A 20,174-nucleotide genomic window follows, 5' to 3' on the forward strand; every position below is an offset into this window, starting at 1 on the left:
GAAATTTTTCATGACTTTATATATGGAAATTAGAAAAAATCTGAAAACCACTGTCGTGGTGACAAACATAGATCTATATTCTCAATTTAGTTGAACATCGGAATTTTCGACTAGCGAAGTTGGATTTTTCTCCAAATCCTTGCGTCGGACTTAACTTCGGAAGTGGTGCGCTGTATAGCAAACAGCTATACAGCGCACCACTTCCGAAATTAGGTCCGACGCACGGATTTGGAGAAAAACCCAACTTCGCTAGTCGAAAATGCCGGGTTTCAACTGCACGTACAGTAATAGAAATTTATTTGGCATAATATGTGTTTAAATTGACAGTTATTGGAGACAAGCAATACTTTGTACATCTTCTTTTTTAAATCGCTGAGAAATTAAATCTAAATGATAATTTCCAGGAATTCCTGGATGGGTATCCAGAATCTTTGAATTTTCTAGCAGCATTACTGCAAAATATGGTTAAGTGCTTCTTTATGAAAATCAAGTATCATGTGGGAAAAAAACTCTGGTTGAATTTGCAATGGAATTCCAGCAAAAGTTTGTGAATTCCTAGTGAGAATAGATGTACGTAGCTGAAGCGTAAACGCGAGTGTATTCATTAAAACCATGCTGGAGGTGATTTCTAGTCGGTCACTATTAATTTCTTTTATTTCGTGGGCCAGGTGTTGTTCGGCAATGAACACAAGAAATTTAGGCAAAGGCACTGGACTGTATGGCACGGCAGTAGAGAACGGATGGGTTTCGGATAGGGAGAAAATCACTGGATCACTTTCACACTTTCACTACTTTATTCTCTAACTGCTTACTATTTACATTTCACTATTTCGCGTTGTCTAAGCCACGCGTACGCTTGTCACTATTTCACTTGTAAATTCAAACTGTCTCGCTACTGCGAACGGGTCGCGTTTATATATCCAAATTTTAATCTTCTCGAAAAACGTGGAAATTTCTACGCGCGCGTAGAAACCACGCGACGCGTGTGGAACGACTCATCATCAACACGCTGGCTGCAGGGCGACGAGAGTCGATGATGATGATGATGATGACGGTAGCTACGGCGGCGGCATTCGCTGCTGCACTCACGGTTGGATCTCACCGCACTCATTCTCTCGCTGCTGCTAGTGTTCCGTCGGCTCGGGTGAGTGCGCGGGCATTGTGATAATAGTCGATGACGGTTTCGATGCGATGGTTGGTTTTGGTTGCGTATCCCAGCTTGCTGCTGACGTCGTCGCGAGCGTATGTTCGCGAACAGGTGTATTTTTGCGTCTATCAAACAACGCACAAATTCAAATGGTCATTGAGGAAGCACCAGCTTGCAAGATGTAATCGTAAGTTTGAAGGTATTCATGATTTTACTTGTAAAAGACTTGGTATTCATGAGATAATTGTGAAAGAATTCCTGGATGACTTCTTGGAGAATTTTTTGGCTTCTATGTCCCTCTAAAATTATCTAAAAGAATTTAAATACAAATCGCTGGAGGAATTCCTCTAGAAATCCTTCAAATTATTCAAAAAATCTACAAGTAATCCTGAAAAAACCCTGGGGTGAATCCCTGAAAAACATTATGAACGGAATACTGTAATTTTTTAACTAATTGCTGAATAATTAAAAAAAAAAATCCCTAGAGAAATTTCGGAAGAAATCATTACAAGAATTCTCGAAGCAATACCTGCAGGAATCCCTGGAGTAATTTGTGAAAGTATACCTGGAGGAATCCCTGGATGAATTCCTGGAGGAATACGAAAAGCAATTATACTAGGAATTTCAGCAAAAAAAAATCTGAAGAATCCGCATCAGAAATCCCTGTAGAAATTACTAGAAAATTTTTTAGATGAATCCTTGGAGGAATTTCTGGATGCATTCCTGGAGGAATCCTTAGAGGAACTCTTCAAGAAATCACAGGAGGTGTTCCTAGATGTATTTCTGGAGGATATCCGGGAGAACCTTCTGGAAAAATTCCATGCGGAATCTCTGGAAAAGTTCCTGGACTAATGCCTGAAGCATTAGGGGATTTTTTTTATTCTCGTACAAATTGGTATGAAGTTTCTGAAGGTTAATGAAATAAGGTAGGGATCATATACAGTATCGGACAATAAAAATGCACCAAAGCCGTTTTCCCATACAAACTAGTCAACTTTAGATTGTCATATCTTAGATATTTATCAACCGATTGTTTTCATTTTCCTGTGACGAACTACAAAACATTTCAATTTTCAAAAACTATTAAAAAAATCCAATGATAACTATTGTTACAAAAGTTACAGATAGGTTGAATTTTGACAATAAAAATGCACCAAGACAAAAAATTGTATAGCAAAAAATGTTGAAGTCAAATCATGTTGGTCTGTTCAGCAAAATTATTCGTCATCACACAAGAAACATATTTGCCGAAGACACCATAATGATATGACGTAACCATTTTTTGCTATAACATTTTTTGTCTTGGTGCATTTTTATTGTCAAAATTCAACCTATCTGTAACTTTTGTAACAATAGTTATCACTGAACTTTTTCAATAGTTTTTGAAAATTGAAATGTTTTGTAGTTCGTCACAGAAAAATGAAAAAAATTGGTTGAGAAGTAACTGAGATATGGCAATCTAAAGTTGACTAGTTTGTATGGGAAAACGGCTTTGGTGCATTTTTATTGTCCGATACTGTATATTTGAAAAAACTAAATTGAAAAAAAATCAGGGTCGCCTAATTTTCCGGAAAACTCCAGTGAAAATCAAACATTTTCCACAGACACCACCTACTTTGAAAAATCGTAGAACGAAGCATCATAGGCACATTTTTTTTTGTGAAATCATAAGCAAATTTTCTCAGCATTTCCAAGATGGATTCTGGAGGAAATCCTAGAAAATTTTTTGGACAAATTCCTGGCGGATTCCCTGGAAAAGTTAATGGATTGATTGATTGATTTGTCTTTTTTAAAGAGACTTTCAGCCATTGGCTCCAAAGTTAATGGATACATTTCTGAAAAAGGCATCCCTGGAGAAGTTCCTGGAGTAATGCCTGGAGCATTAGACGAATTTCTGATGAAATTCCAAGATAAACTTCTAGAATAATTCCCAGAGGAATTTCTGGAGGAATTCCAGGAGGAATTCTTGGAGGAATCTCACGGAAGAATCCTTAGAGGAATCCCTGCAGGAATTTCTGGTATATTCTTGGAGGAATTCCTGGTGGAATTTCTAGAAGAACCCGTTAAATAACTCCTGGACGGATTTCTAGAGGAATCCCTGGAGTTGAAATTCATGGATTTATTCCTAGAGGAAACCTGAAAGATTTTCCGGAGGAATCCCTTGGAAAAATTCCTATAGAATTTCCTGAAGAATCTCCTGAAAGAATATCGGAAGCAATCTCTAAAGGATTTCCTGCAGAAATTCCTGGAGGAATGCATTAGGAATTTCCGAAGAAATTCCTGGATGGATTCCTGGATCAATTTCTGAAGAAATTCCTGTAGGAATTTCTGAAGAAATACCTACGGTAAATCTTGGTGGAATTTCTTGAGGAGCCCCTGGAGACACTGCGGTAGTAATTTCTGAGAAATTCCCAGAGGAATTCCTGAAGGAATTCGTATATGAATTCCTGAAGGACTTTCTGAAGGAATTCCAGGAGTATTTCTGAAGAAACCTCATAAGGAATTCCCGCAAAATTTCTCAGAGAAATTTCTGCAAAAATTCTTGAAAGAATCCCTGGAGATATTCTTGGAAAGAACCCTGGAGAAATCTCTGAAACTCTGGAGGAACCTTAGGAGGGATTCCTGGAGGAACTTCCGGACAAGTTTCAGGTGGAATTTCAGAAGGAATTTCTGGACAAATCTTTATAGGAAATCTTGGGGAAATTCCATGGAACTATTCATGGATTAATTCCAGGAGGAATCCTTTAATCAATTCTTTGAGGAATCCTTCAATGAATTTCTGGAAGAATCTCTAGAGGAATTCTGGAAGGAATCTATGGAGAGATTTCTGAATATATTCATAGAGAAATTCCCAAAGAAATTCCTAGAGAAATTCCTAGAGGAATTCTGAGAGGAATTTCTAATGAAGTTCCAGGAGAAATTTCCAGAAGAATTTCTGGAGGACTTACAGGAGCAATTTCAGAAGGAATTTCTGGAAGAATTACTGGAGAAATCATCGGAGGAATTTCTGGAGGAATCCATGAATTATTTCCTGGAGGAATGTGTAGAGGAAGCCTCGGAGACTAAATTCCTGGATTAATTCTTGGGGGAAACCCTGGAAGGATTTCTGGAGGAATTCCTTGAACAATTCCTGAAGGAATTGCTGTACGAATTTCCGAAGAAATTCCTGGAGGAATTCCTGGATCCATTCCTGATTAAATTACCGAAAGTATTCCTGAAGAAATACCTGGGGTAATTTTTGGTGAAATTCGTGGTAGAACTCCTAGAGGAGTCCCTGGAGAAATGCCTGGATGAAATCCTGGAAGAATCCCAGGAGGAATACCTGGAATAATTCTTGAATAGATTCCAGAAAGAATTTGTGGGGAAATTTTTAAAAGAATCCCTTGAGGATTTTCTGGAGGATTCCTGAAAAAATATTTGAAGGAATTCCTAGAGATATCTCAGGAGGAAATCATTCAGGAATCCCAGGAAGAACTATTGGAATATTTCTTGGATAAACTCCGAGAGGAATTCTTGGGGCAATTTCTAAATGAATCCTTGGAGGATTTTCTAGATAAATTCTTGGAGAAATTGCGGTTATAATTTCTGAAGGAATCCTGGATTAATGCCTGGAGGAATCCTTATAGAAATCACTGGAGGAACTTCTGGAGGAATGCCTGGAGTAACCCCTGGATAAATTCCTGGAGACATGCCTGTATCAATTCCTGGAGGAATCTCTCGGGCGCTGTCCATAAACTACGTAGACTTTTTTTCGGCCATCTCAGACCCCCCCCCCCTCCCCCCTCGTAGACTTTTGTTCATACAAAATTTTCGAAATTTGTATAGAGCGTAGACTTTGGCCAGACCCCCCCGTCCCCCCCTAAGAGTCTACGTAGTTTATGGACAGGCCCTCGAGAAATTCCTTAAGAAATCCCTGGAGGATACCCTGGGGAATTGCCTTGAAAAATCCCTGGAGAAATTCCTGGACTAATGCTTGGAGTAATCTCTGGATACATTTCTAGATGAGTACCTGGTGGAGTTTTCAAAAGAATTCTGGGAGCAATCTAGTGGAGTTTGGAGTTTTTACAAGAACTCCCGAAACAATCTCTAGATGAATTGCTGGAGAAATCCTGAGATGAGTCCATGGAGAAACTCCCTGGAGAAATTTCTAAAGAAATTCTTGGAAGGATCCCTGGGAAAATTCTTTGAAAAATCCCTGGAGGAATCCCTGAAGCAATTTCTGGAGAAACCTCAGGAGGAATGCCTGGAAAGTTCTGGACAAATTCCTGCAGGAAGTTCTGGATAAATTCCATGCGGAATCCCAGGAAGAATTCCTGGATTAATATGAGAAGGATTTTTTGTGGAAATTCCTTGGAACTATCCCTGGAAGAATTCTTGAATAAATTCCTGGAGGAATCTCGAGAGAAGTTCTGGAAGCAGTTAATGGAGGAATTTCTAAAGAAATTCCAAGAGAAATTTCTGAAGAAACTCCAAGAGAAATTTCTGAAGAAAATCCAAGAGAAATTTCTAGAGAAATTCCTAGAGGAATTTTTGGAGGAATTCCAGGAGGAATTCCTGAAGGAATTGCGGTAGTAATTTCTAAAGGAATTCCTATGGGAGTTCCTGAATCAATTCCTGGAGGACTTTCTGAAGGGATTCTTGTGGTAATACTTAAGTAACCTCTTGAGGAAGTCCTGGAGGCATCCTTAGAGGAATTTCTAGAGAATTACTTGGAAGAATTCCAGGGGGAATTCTTGCAAAAAAAAAACTGGAGGAATCCCTGAAACAATTTCTGGGAGAACCTCAGGAGGAATTCCTGGACAAATCTCTATAGGAAATCTTGAGGAAAATCCGTGGAACTATTCATGGAAGATCTGCAGGAGGAATCCCTAAATGAATATCTTGAGAATCCCTGAATGAATTCCTGGAAGAATCTATAGAGGAATTCTGGAAGGAATCCATGGAGAAATTTCTGGAGGAAATCAAGGAGAAATTTTTAGAGGAATTCAGAAAGGAATTTCTGGTGGAGTTCCAGGAGAATTTTCTGGAGGAATTACTGCAGGAATCATCGGTGGAATTCCTGGAGGGATCCATGAAATAAATCCTGGAGGAATGTGTAGAGGAAACCTAAGAGATGAAATTCCTGGAAGAATTTTCGGAGGAATTCATGGAAGAATTCCTGGATCCAAACTTGAATAAATTCCTGGAGTAATTCCTGAGGAAATACCTGGGGTAATACCTGGAGAAATTCTTGGTAGAACTCTTGCAGAAGTCTCTGGAGAAATGCCTGAATGAAATCTTAGAGGCATGCCAGTAGGAATACCTGGAATAATTCTTGAAAAAAATCCGGGAGGAATTTCCGAAGGAGTTCCTGGAGGAATCTCAAGATTCATTCCTGATGAAATACAAAGTTCGATTTCTGAGGGAATTCCAGGAGGATTTTCTGAAGAATTCTCAGGGGAAATACTGAAGAAACCGCTGAAATTCCTGAGGAAATCCTGAAATCCTGGATTAATTCCTGCGGGAGTTTCTGATGGAATCCCCATAAGAGTTCTTCTAGAAATGTTTAAAATAATCTCGGAATTCGTTTTTGTAAGAATAACAGAAGAAATTTCCGGTGAATCCCTGGAGGAACTCTTGAAGTAATTTCTGGAGAAACCCGATGAGGAATCCCGGAATCAAGCCCCATTAGGAACTCTTTATGGAATCTCAGGAGAGCTTTCTTAGCGAATACCTGGAATATTTTTTGTAGGAATATGCCTGGACAAAAAAAATGAAGAAATCAATATCTGCAGTAATTGTTGAAGGAATACTAGGATCCCTAGTGGAGCGGACCTGGTGGGATGGTTAGAACACTTGACTATCACGCCGAGGGATCGAATCCCACTCCCGACAAACTCGCAAAATGTGAGCTCTTCCTTCGGAAGGGAAATAAAGCGTGGGCCCCGAGATGAACTAGCCTAGGGCTAAAAATCTCGTTAATACACATAAAAACACTAGGATCCCTAAAGGTTTTTTGTACAAATTTTTCAAGCAATTCTTGGAGTGTTTTTTTAAGAATCTCTAAGTAAAATTTTCTAAAAGAATTTCTGGAATACATTCCTGCAGAAATACTTCGAATCATTCCAGATGTAATTATTGGAGCAATCTCTAGTTGAATTTTGGAAGGCATATATGGAGATATCCCTGTAGAAATCTCTGAATACCTGCAGAAATACCTTAAAGGATCTCTGGAGAAATTCCTGAAGGAAACTTCGAAAAAAGCACTGGAAAAATTACTGGAGGAACCTATAGATATCCCAGGAAAATACATGCCTAGGAAAACAGTCATTTTGATTAAAATTCATCTCAAGTCAGGCCCCCCCTGGGCCCCCTCCAGGAAAAAGTCCTAGTTACGCCAATGGGAATTTCAGGTGAAACCCTTAAAGAAATTCCAGGAGGAATCCCCGAAGGAATTCCAGGAGTAAACCTGGAAAGAACTTCAGGAGGAATCTCCGAAAAAGTTCTAGAAGAAGTTCCCGGAAGACTTCCAGGATAAATCTTCCTGGAGTTCCAGGAGGAATTACCGGAGGATTTCCAGGGATGATCTCCGAAGGATTTCCGGGAGGAATCCCTGAAAGATTTTCAAAAAAAAAAAATCCCTGAAGAATTTTCAGGGAGAGTCCGCGAAAGATTTCTAGTGGGATGCTCCGTAGTTTTTCTAGGATGAAATCCGGAAGGATTTCCAGGAGAAATCCCTGATAGATTTCTAGAGGGAATCTCTGTAGGATTTCCAGGACGAATCCTCGAAGGATTTCCAGGAGGATTACTTGAAGGATTTTCAAGCAAAATCCTGAAGAAGAATCCCCGAAAAAATTCCAGGAAGAATCCCCAAAAGCTTTCCAGGGAGTTGCTCCGCAGTTTTTTCCAGAATAAATCCTCGAAGGATATCCAGGAGAAATCCCGTAAGCAGCCGCCGAAAGAATTCTCGGGAGAATTCCAGACGGAAAACCTAGACGATTCCCTGAAACAAATCCTGGAGGAATCCTTGAAGGAACTCCATAAGAAAATACTGGAGATCTTCCTGTTTACTGTCCTAAAGAAATTCTTGAAGAAACTCAAAGAAGAACCTTTGAGAGGACTCCTACAGGAGTTCCTGAAAAAACTTCTGGAGAAATATCTTAGGTAACTCCTGGAGGCATCTACGAATTCTCCATTGAATATCTATGAAAGTACTCCAGGAGTGATTCTTGGAAGAATACCTAAAAGAACTTCTAGAGGAACCCCTGCTAAACATACTGGAGGAATCTTGGAAATAATTCCTGGTCTAATCCCTGAATGAAGTTCTGCAGGAGTTCCTGAAGAGATTTCTGGGAAAACGCAGACTTCTCCAGGAGATGTCCTTGGATCCTCCTGTAAGCCTTTCTGAAGGAACTTCTGGAGGAACCACTGAAATAATTCCAGGAGGAATCCCTGAAGAAACATCTACTTGAATCCCTAAAACTCCTGGAGGAATCTCTGAAGAAACTCCTGGACTGAAGGAACTTCTGCAGGGATTCCTAATGGATGTTCTGGAAGTATTTCAGAATCTCTCTGAAAAAAATCCCTGAAAGGACTTCTGGAGTAATACCTGAGGGATTCTGTTGGAATAGCTGAGGGAATTTCATACGGAATCCCTAATAATAAGCCGGGTAGCATCCTGAATCCTCCTGAAGTTTTTGGGGATATTCCTAACGGAACTCCTGAAGAGATCCCTGAAGGAACTACTATTCTCCTCAGAGAAACTCCTGGATTAATCCCTGGAGGAACTTCTATAGGAATACCTGAGAGAACTGCCAGAGGAACCCCTAAGAGTACTCCTAACAGAATATCTGAAAAATGTCCATGAGGCATTCCGAAGAAATTCCAGGTATCCCCGAAGGAATTTCAGGGCGAGTCCTTGCCTAAACAATAACTTTCAAGAGGTTTTGAGAACCGCCGTGAAACCAAAATGGTTTTATTTTGGTCTTTTCAACCTTTTGGAATGTACTCGATCTGAAAATGCTATTTTGGTGATGAAATTCCATGAAGGAACTTTTCCAGAACTGAAGGAACTCCTAGGATAACCCCTGAAGAAATTCCAGAGAGAATTCTTGGAGGGAATCCAGATGGTGTTCCCAGAGGAATCTGTAGATACTGGGCCGGGACACGACATTCCAATAGGGATTCCAGAAGGAACTCTTGTAGGAACCCTTGATGGAACTTCTGGAGAGATCCCTTAAGGAACTCATGAAAAGATTCCTAAAGAACAAAAGGATTCCTTATCCCTGATTGGATTTATAGAGGGAAACCTGAAGGAGCTCCTTAATTCCTGAATAAACTTCAGAAGGAATTCCTTATGGATCTTCTGGATGGATTTCCTGGAGGCATCCCCGAATCCTGTTGAAATAATATCTGAAGGAACTCCTGTTGGAATACTTTAGATATCTTATGAAAAAAAAAAATCCATGATGAAACTTCTGGAGACATCCCTGAATCATCCTGGATGAATCCCTGAAGGAACAATTGGAGCCATCTCTGAAGGAACCTTTGGAGCGAACTATAAAGGAACTTCTGAAGAAATCGATGATAGCAACTTTAAAGGTATCTTTGTATGAATTTTTGAAGGAATTCTGTAGGAATCTTCGAGAACACTTCTGGATGAATCCCAGTAGAAATTCCTGTAGGAATCTCTAAAAAAAAATCTGGAGGAATTCCCGATGAATCCCCTGGGGGCATCACTGAATCCTTCTAGAAGAATTTTAGAAGAAACTTTTGGAGCGATGTTAAATTAATCTAATGAAAAATGAAAAAAAATAGTTGCAGAAGTTTGGTATTTGAATGGGCATCCTTGAATGTTATTTCAATTTCTTTAGAAGCTTTTAGTAAGAATTTTAGAACTTTAGATCAAAAGTAACCGAACATGAATCATCGATATTCTCTTTCTTATTCGGACACCCTAGATAATCATCTACAAATAAGTTAATTGATGATTTGCATAGAAATTGATCAAGGAATATCCAAAGAATTTACCGACGAAAATCTTAAATGAGTGACCGTATCAACTCTGTAATAAATTTCCGAAGAAATTGCTCAAGGGATTCCCAAAAGAAAAACCGAAGAAAATTTCCAGATTATTCCCAAGAATTCCTCAAAAAAAATGCACAATTCAATTGCCTTTTGTAATCCTTAAAGCATTGCCAAAGAAATTAACATAAACGTTTCCTGGGATATGTTAATTGAGCCGAAACAATTTTCAAATGAGCTACCGAAGGAATATCCAAATGAATTTCAAAGATGTTGTCGGATAAACAACAAGGAATCTGAAAAGAAAACAATTGAAAGATTCTCCAAAGCAATTTCCTAAAAAAATACAAAAAAAAAAATGCGAAGAAGTTCTTGAAGTCATGGCTTAAGGCGAAACTGGAAGCATTTTCTAATTTTTTTGGTTTTTGATTTTTTATAAAATAACGAAGCAATATTTCCAAAATCGGTTTTCTTGCACATGTAGAGTATGAATCAAGGTATCTCCTTATTTTTTGGTGGTGGAAAAAGTTTTGCATTTTTGCAAAAACCATTTTTTGTGAAATTTTATTCAAAAATGGTTTCTGCGAAAACGAAAAGCATTTTCCACCACGAAAAAAAATCAGAAGATACCTTGATCCATACTCTACATGTGCTCGAAAACCGATTTTGAAAATATTGCTTCGTTATTTTATAAAAAATCAAAAAGTTTCGCCTTAAGTATTTCCAACACGAAGAAAAGTAAGGCCCTTTTCGCATGTAATGGTAGATGTATGCTTCTATTTCCCGCTATAATTTAAAAACTGTTCTACTTTCATTATTTTTTTTAGGCACGGTTTCGTAACACGTGATCATGCCTAAAAAATAAAATTTTTGATAGCAGTTCATGACTTTCGTGTTATTTTATCGTTTTCTAAAGATTTTTGAGAATGTTTGACAGTTGTATAATAATTGATGGTGTATTGAAAACATTGTTGCAGAATCCCAGCCTGGTAGAGCAAAACTACCAAGATCGACTAAAAGGGTCCCAAACACCAAAAGGCTAATGCTCCAACAAAACAACTAAACGGCAAAATTCATTTTACATGTCTATTTAGGCTCATCAAACTGGTACCATTGGTGTGGCAATTGGCCTATTGGCCCCTATCTCCTAACGACAGTACTGTCTGCTCTTACATGCTAACATTTAGTTCTCTTATGCATCTAAATGATATCGGTACTCACGGCACCGCCAACCTGACTCCGCTCCATTCCGCTGTGAAGGGGTTGTTTGGCTCCGGTGGCAACCGGCACCTCCGGCCACGCTCGCGCCTTTCCCGGTCGTTGGACACCGCTGGCCCTTGTCGTCCCTTACTTCCTGTCCTGCCTTCACGGTGGAATCTCGCCTCCCTCCTTCGTGGTTTAGCCGGCCGGAATTTGGCTCACCTTTTCCTCAACGATCGACCTGCGCCCGTTACCTGCGCGGGTGGCCAGGTCCGAATCTCGGTCTACGGCGAAAGCTTCGTGGTTCGGACTCACGAATTGAGCGGGTTCAATCGATCTCGATCGCCTCCGTTAGCCGCTCTCGTTGTTTCCCGACACCACGGGAACCGATCCGCCGGAGAGGGTGCTCAAATCGGAATCACCGTCCCGAGGAGATGATGGCACCATATAAAAGAACCCCTGTGGTGGGGTCCTTTGTTTGACTGCAGACTATCCCGACGATGGTCTTGGCTGATTTTAGCTGGGCGCTCCTCGGTCCTCGTGGATGATATAGGTTAGGGTGCGGGTAGCAATCTGTCGCCTACGGCTTCCGCTCACCCGTCCTTAGCCAACGACGATCGGCTGATTTCTGGTCAATTCCGTAATCTGTTAACCACGACGTGAACCAAACGGAACCTGAGCGTCGAATCCCGTTATTTGTTTCGGCAATCGTGTCTGACTTTTGGATGTCGCTCCGTTCCCTTGGTTCCTCGTCGTTCCTTTTCGACGGATGTGTGTGACGTCGACTTGAAATATGGTGAGAAGCACTTCGCCGAATCCGTTCTTCTTTGCCCGCAATTAGCAGCTTTTCCGGCGTCCCGTTTTTCTGGCGGTCCCGCCAGAACGAATTATTCCTGGATTCCAAATCACCACGCGGTTTCACAACTGCACAATCTAACACAAACTTGATTGCGAGAACCAGCTAACGTGCCGGGCTGAAGATAGAACGGGAATGGTGGAACTTTCTTTTTTCCAGATCCGCGCCTACCCCGACCGAACAGTTGCACTCGTGTCAGTAGCGGTGTTGCCCGATGTCTGACAGCAGCAGATGGTTGTGTTGGCGGCGCATTCGAATCGACCGTTAGTGTTCGAACATACTACACTGAGCGAATCTTATTTTCGTTTCTACCCTTATCGCTAATGCCTACATGTATTTTTTCCTGCATAACATATTAAACGTAACAACATTTCACAAATAATTGAAGTAGCGTGGTCCTGGTGTGATGCTAAATCACACCGAGGACCTGGGTTCGAGTGCAACACCCGACAAACTCACTTCCCTTCGGAAGGGAAGTAAAGTGTGGGTCCCGAGATGAACAACTAGCCCAAGGCTAAAATCTCGTTAATACAGATAAAAAAAATGAAAATTTTCCTTTTTTTAAGTTTTCTGTGTAAGGCCGTTACAAATATTTATTTCACTTTTTGTCCCACCACTCTTTGGCTGGGCGAGGGGGGGATAAAAATAATAAAGCATTTATTCTGAAAAATATTAAAAACTCATCGGATTTGTTAAAGAATTTTCAACAAGACCCGATGTTTTAATAAATATTTTTCATCTGCCCCCTCAAAATGCGAAATCCAGTCAAAAATTTTTGAAGGGGGGGAGACAAAAAGTCAAAAATAAATTTGTATCAGCCTAATTTAACTTGAGTTAATTCTGCACTCGAACTTTGGGTAATTTTCGAGAGGTTTTCCATGGATTCAAGAATAATGACGGAAGTCCCTTCAGGATACAGCTAGAGTTCTGGAGATCTTTCTCTGATCATTTCTACAGGAATTCCAGCAAAAAATTCTGCAAGATTTCCTAGAGTACTAATATTGATTGTTTCAAGGATTTCGTCAGAAATTTCCTCTACTTTTTCTCAAGTGATTTCTCCGAGGATTTTTTTTTAGAAATTTCTCCAACTATTCTCTCGGAAATTCGCGGTCATTTTTTTTATTTCTGCTACAATTCGTTTTTAAATTTCTTCATTTATATTTATTTTGGAAAATCTTCTAGAATTTCTTGGAGGGTTCTATGGCGGAACCTTAAACGGATTCCAAAGATTTATTAGAAATTCCTCCAGAATTTAGTCTAAATTCATCCAAGGATTTCCTAAGAAATTCCTGCAATTTTTTGACCAGAAGTATGTCCTAAGATTTCTTTAAAAGTTTCTTCTTTTTCGGGGATTTTAGCAGGAGTGCTTCCGAAGAATTCTCCAGAAAATTCCAGAGAATTCTCCCAGGAAAAATTAAAAAGTTAAACCTTACATATTTAATAATAGCAAAACAAGATATACATAAGTGTTAATGTGATTTCGTTATTGTTCTCCTATGCTCGGATTGTTTTCACATCTCAAAACATGCCTTGATTTCGGGTGAAATTGATCTTCATTCACAGTTTTTGGCGTCTAGTTTTTGCATTGTTATCGATATGATCAAACTCAATGTCTTTGCAAGAGCTAAAAATATTGTTTGCACCTGAATCAACCACCCAATCTGGAAAGATTTTTACAGGTTCACTATATTTTTATTTATGCAAGTTCAAAGTTTAATACATCTTAGGAAAACGCCTTAAGGTATGCAATTTCCACTCAAAACATGTGATTACTTCCGAAAAGTATAATTTTATGCACAAATTTCAATATTTTTAGATTTTTTATGACGAATTTCGGTTTAGTGAATACTTGACACCTAGAAGCATTAAATCGAATATGTATTACATGTGAAATACAGCTACGGAAACTTAAGTTTGAATGTGTCTTTCAAGTTCACCTATCTCACAGTTTGAGAAAATGTTGGTTTAATACAGAAATATATTAAATATACACTTTGACACCTACTCACGACTTCGAGCGTACAAATCTCTTTATAAATAAAACCAGCGCATCTGATCTCCTTATTTTAAGCTTATTATAAGTGAGCAAGGACAGCATAATAAAATGCAGTGTTGTTTGAAGCATGCTTCTTGAGATTTGTGCGTGTGAAGTTCTGATGCACTGTTGAAGCGGGATTTCAAGACGTTTGTCCTTAAATAAACCATGCAATGCGGAAGCAAGACCTATCACAAACGCAATAATTTTCTGAATTTAATTATAACCCAGTTCAGTCCCCTTTCGTTTCGCGGCCCCATGACTATTGGCAACTACACATCAAATCAAACATTCATAACCTTATCACAATGTTGCAGCCTCGAGTAGCGTGTGTTATCTTTATTGAGTTCAATTTACCTCGTCGCGTGCCACCTCTTTTCCACCGCCGTCACCGCTCTCATGCATGTAATCCCCCTTGCAAACAACACCGTAACATTATGTCATCCACTTGGAATCAGTCTTTTCTGTGTGTTTTCTTACAAGCAAAAAGTAGCCAAATACGAGCCCTGCTGATAAGCGAAGAACCCCGTTGTTACGCCGTGGATCGCATTCATCGAATCGAAATTCCGGCAATATCTCTAATCAGTGTCTAATGTCTATCTACAGTGTGTTGGAGAAGAGCATATGTATGTGCGTGTGTGCGTAGATTTCGTCCGGTAGAAGATGCGGCTGCGAATACGGTCATCAGCTGATGGAGGTACCAGTGCGAATCGATGATCGAGATGGAAATCCAGCAAGCCCACCAGCAGCGGAAGCGTTGCTGGCTGGTCTTCGGACGGGCCCTGCTGACCCTGTCGGTACTGGGGTTGATCACCGTGGGCCTGTACTTGATATCGCAACGGGTGCATGATGGTCCAGCTGTGACGGAAAATCCCGAAGAATTCAACGCCCGGGAACGGCGTGATCTGCGGGGGAGAGGTGTTAGTGAGGATGCGGGAGTTGAGCTCAGTGATGAGAAGTTGGAGCAAATTTTGTACAAAAATGAAATCGATAGACCGGTGAGAAGCTTGAAGAAGAAGGCTTATACAGTGCCCGATGCTAGCGTTGGGAAAGGTGCTAAAAGAGTTAACCAAGTGAGCGATCGAAAAAGTGCTAATAGTGTAAATGAGAATTCCGATGATCAAGTTGCTGACGGAGAAGATTTCTATGACGTAGCTAATAACAGCACCGAGTTGATCTACGATGGAGACATAGATCTGCACAACCAGACGGACTACGAGGAGAAGATTCGCCAGAAAAAGGATGGTTATCCTATGTACGAGCACTACGTCTACGTGACGAGGTACAAATGCTCGAAGAAACCTCACTGGCACCGAGTCAACACCGAATTACGTAAGTTTGCTTGATAATGTGTAATAATTTATTCCTGTCACCATTTCTACTTTCCATACTAAGAATCTAATGGCCTTCGGTAGCAATTTCAACCGGCGGCGATTCTTTGTGCACATTGGTCGCGTTGCATGTTACAGAACGGTCAAAAATAAAATGTTATAATGACTTTTCGGTTTCGTTTTCCAAGCTTGAGTTGACTCAATACATCGGTGTTTGACCTCATGAATGCAGTTGCTCAAAGAGGTCGATATTATTCTGTGTTAAACGGTTGTCAGTATCTTTTTTTTTATTCTTAACCACTTAACCTATTTTACAGCTCTTTTGTCCACTAGGACACTCCGTGAGCGATTCCAATTGGCGGCTGCACTTACACTTTGTACAGCGCCTGAATGTATTCTACTACTTATTCTACTATATCGAACTGATTTGCCTCTGTGCTGCTTTCACTTTTCTACCCTGTCCTTGGTAGAATGATGAGCACAATGATGAAATGTTGTGTGGCTGTTGTTCCTTTTCCAGTCCGATTGGGGGTCGTCCATTATGGGTTGCCGTTCGCCGATATCCAATTCCCAGCCAGCAATTTGGTGTCTATATTGAAATTGCAATTAAAATAGTCACACATATATAGCATCAAAGAAATCGTATTCAATGCACGAAACAGGCATTTACATACTAAAGTGGAGGCCATATCGAAACATATATACGATTACTGCGATTTCATCCAACATGATTTACAATTTCTCGAAAAATTTCTACGATTTCGCCGATTTTATCTGTCTAAATGTACGATTATGCATGATCTTATTACGATTGAGTGTACCAATATACGACTCAAGACTTTCAAATAAAAAAAAACAATTGGTGTTCAGTGGGAATCGAACTTAGGTCCTTTAATTGAGAACTGCGCGTTATCTCTGTTGGCTATATTGCCAAGTTGGAAGTAGAGAGTTCAAAGTGAATGGGATGGAACGAATAACAATTAGCATGATACGGTGCAAGACTTGTGGTGGGAGCGTTGTTGTTGTGCATTCTTCATTACACCAACAAAGCTAGCCATGAAAATCTTTGACAATTCTCAGGTCATTTTGACAGACCACACCCATGCACGAAAAAGACAGATCATATATTCTACTTTATCGATCTTGTTGCCGTCCTTTTCATGTTCATGTTGCATCTGTCAAAATGACCTGTGAATTGTCAGTCATTTTGAGGTTAGGTTCGTTGGTGTAATAAAGAATTGAGTGGCACCAAAAGTGGTGCCTTGCAAGAGGCTTGGAATTCACATCGTTGTTGGAATCTATACACCACTTATTATAAGTCATCTGCTGTATACAAATATGTAGTATGAAAACCTACATATTTGGTTGAATATTGCTATCATAGTTATCATGTGTCATAGTTATCATGTGTCATCATAGTTATCATGTGTCATAGTTATCATGTGTCCTCCATCATACAAATATGTAAAAAAAACATTTACGATTTTCGAGATTAAAAATTGGCTGTTAAAAGTGCAGTAACAATCATATGCGACTGTAAATATGAATATATGATTTCTACGATTTCGTTCACTTCGTATACGACGCAAGTATGTCGCAATCGATCAATATACCGTATTCTTATCGTTGTATACGATTGCATCGGTTTTGATCATACCTCTAGGAAGTCAGCTGGATTTAGCAGATTTATATACGATGAAAAACGACAATTTTCACGATGCAATGAAATCACATATACGATGCTACCGAACTTGAAGCTTGACACTCAGATCGTATGATTTTTTACGATTCTCTCCGAATCTGTGGGATCCTACCGATAGTATCTAGCACCTTTTATTATCGGAGATGACTATATGAAACGAAATCGAAATTGAAATTTTATTTGGCATGAAATGCGATTTTACGCAATCATTGTCAACAAATATACATATTAATATACAATTCTGATTCGATAAATGAAAATATACGATTTTTCCCACACTATGATTTACGATATGTGGTTGGCTGGGTTATCCGGGTCCGTTTGAGCTATGAGAGCTCAGAAGAGGGTCAAGTGCCAGCCGCTCTCGGGGGGAAGAGCAACTTACGAAGTGCCGGGGCTGGGATCGAACCCATGACCATCCGCTTATGAAGCGAACGTGTAGCCATTGCGCCATGGGCCCCGGCGTTGTCAGTATCTTAGATTAGTCAATGTCTGTTTTGTTTTGTTTGATTTTATTAGGGTTTTATTACAGCAATAATCAAAACTCACAGTTTTATGATTGCTTTTATGAAAACCATTAATGAAATGTTTTATAGTATACTTGAGAATATCCATAAAGTCAGATTTTAAGAGAAAACAAAACTCTCGGATATGTAAACCTTTTGGCATTCATTATTATCACAATAAAACTGTTCAAAATCTCAACAGATGGCGATCCACTCGATTAGTAACAACATCTGTTGGTGGAAAAGCAGAAACTACGACACTGCTAGGTTTATTGCGGTCATCATAAAAGTAAACTTGCTTTCGTTTTATTTTCGTTAATTATGGTCGTCGCCGCTTATTATGAAGAATTAGCTAACTCGAATGAAAAATAATTATTTTTGCTCAAATTAGCAATGAATTGATAGTTTACCGTCATTTCCATAACATGCTCACATAAATAAACTCTCTCAGCTGAGTTTTTTTTGTGATTCGAGATAGTTTTACTATATTGACAAATTGATTTATTTCATTCCAAGATGATGATATTCACCATTTTCGAAGCTCATTAACTTTATGTGTCTGCAACTCCAATTTTCACGGTGAAATTGAATGCGCATAAGCCTTCTAACTACTAACACAATAACTACTAAAATATTTCTTTGAAATTATCGCTTTCTACTTACGAATGATGTATTCTCCTAAACTTTACGTGCCATTGAAGAAGCTTCTCTGCATCTTGAGCTGTCATAGATTTTGTTGAAAAACAAACAACAACAATCATCATAACCTCTTTTCGAGAATGGAAAAAAATCAACTAGGTTTTAAAACGGTTTTATTGATATTCTTAAAGCGGTTTGAAAACCCTTCCCGAGAGTGGTCCACTTAGCCGGAAGATGCTCTTAAAGAGGTTATCAAAAGGTTTTGATGTATAAATCAGTATTTTCGCAAGTTTTATAAAAAATGTCATGAAGATCTTTTATAGAGCCGAACAAAACTTAAAACGTTACTTGGGAAGTTCTAATGGTAAAGTGCAGGATGAAGTAGTTATGAAAGATAATTTTGTGCAAAAATCATCCTCCCTCCACCATTGTGCCATAACATTCAACTTTCTGCACTCCACTTAAAATTCTTCCGACAGCACAAGAGCTGTTCCACGCACTTTAGAGATCTTGTGCCGCCCGCCTTTTGCGTGTCGCATTAGATGACAGGCCAGGCCACTACTTACTGCTAACCGAACCGGGGCCACTGTTTGTCTGCGCAAAACATTGGAAAGCGTTTCAGTTTAGCGGCCATTCCCCCGCATACTTATAAGATCACCGCTGCTGGCTGCTCGCTCGCACAATGATCATCTTTATTGCCAACGTTTTAGGCTTGAGGCCTCGGTCGCCCCCTCCCCGCCTTGGTGGACAAATATGTACATACACATGTAGGTACGAATCGGTATGCCGGCTTCTGGAATCATTAATCCACTTCACTTGACTTGACTTGATTCACATTTTGAGGTTCGTTCATGTGGTTTGGCTGATGGCATGGCGGTTGCGCAGTTGCCGAATAGCAATGCCCAGTTGGTACGTGACCGAGGTTACTAAACACTGACCACGGTTGACACTTAAACTAATGGCATCTAATGCTTCATTCTTGGCGAAGTGGTGGATTTTTTTTTGTTGAAGCCGTGGACGAATGTGCTCAATGAAGCGCGGGATGCTGCCACTGCAGTGTCACGCTTCGCTACTGATCGGTTTGTGGAATTCCGTGGGCAGCACTCATTAATTGCGGGAGTGGCGTATCGAGTTGAGGCAAGTACGCAGCAAGTGCCCACTGCTCATTGATTGGAAATTCTTTTTTTTTTTTCAATTTTCTGGTCATAAATTCTATGACCGACCTGCTCATCAGCTTTATGTTCTATTGACTTGCTCACCCTTAGATGATAGATTAGGGTCTTAGTAACAATATTTCTATAGACGACAAATCAATCCAAAAATGTTTAGAGGTTGCACGCATCGATTTTATGGAAAATGGACAATTGTAGATATGTACTTCTGCCAAAAAATGCTCATATAAGTTCAAAAATAAAAGAACTAAAATTCATCAATCTCAGTAAATCATAGCTCTGGGTCACGCAAACAAAGTTAGGTGGGAATTTAAGTCATCGATGTTGATTTCATACATTAGGCATAAGCTTAAATATCTAAAAATTACGACACTTTTTCTATTTTGGGACACTCTGTCATAAAGGTATTGGTCTGTGGGCTTTCTTTTTTAATTTATTCTCTCTAAAAACACATTCAACATGAAATGCACAGCACAATACTCGATGTGTGGCTGCCGCTTTCAACTCTTGGCCACGCCCAGTGATATCCAGATCACACCTTCATGAGCCAAATGGATCCTAATGAACAACAACTTTGTAAAGT

At 39.6% G+C, this 20,174-nt stretch overlaps 1 protein-coding gene and 1 long non-coding RNA gene across 5 annotated transcripts in view; both read left to right on the forward strand.

Annotated features, from left to right (window-relative positions):
• LOC115256877 (uncharacterized) overlaps positions 1-20,174 on the forward strand; it is a 74,910-nt gene that overhangs the window by 22,394 nt on the left and 32,342 nt on the right. For 2 of the 4 annotated variants that reach the window (XM_062851241.1, XM_062851242.1), the window contains exon 2: positions 14,725-15,573. In XM_062851241.1, coding sequence (XP_062707225.1) covers positions 14,955-15,573 — 619 coding nt within the window. In that variant the 5' untranslated portion in view covers positions 14,725-14,954. The remainder of the gene's footprint in view (positions 1-14,724; positions 15,574-20,174) is intronic. The other 2 variants (XM_062851240.1, XM_029855976.2) reach the window with 1 other exon arrangement.
• On the forward strand, positions 240-8,878 carry LOC134287940 (uncharacterized). The gene is made up of 2 exons (XR_009997650.1): positions 240-668; positions 1,259-8,878. It is a non-coding gene; the product is annotated as an uncharacterized LOC134287940 (long non-coding RNA).

The sequence above is a fragment of the Aedes albopictus genome, chromosome 2 (assembly GCF_035046485.1).
Source record: "Aedes albopictus strain Foshan chromosome 2, AalbF5, whole genome shotgun sequence".
Classification (NCBI taxonomy): Eukaryota; Metazoa; Arthropoda; class Insecta; order Diptera; family Culicidae; genus Aedes; species Aedes albopictus.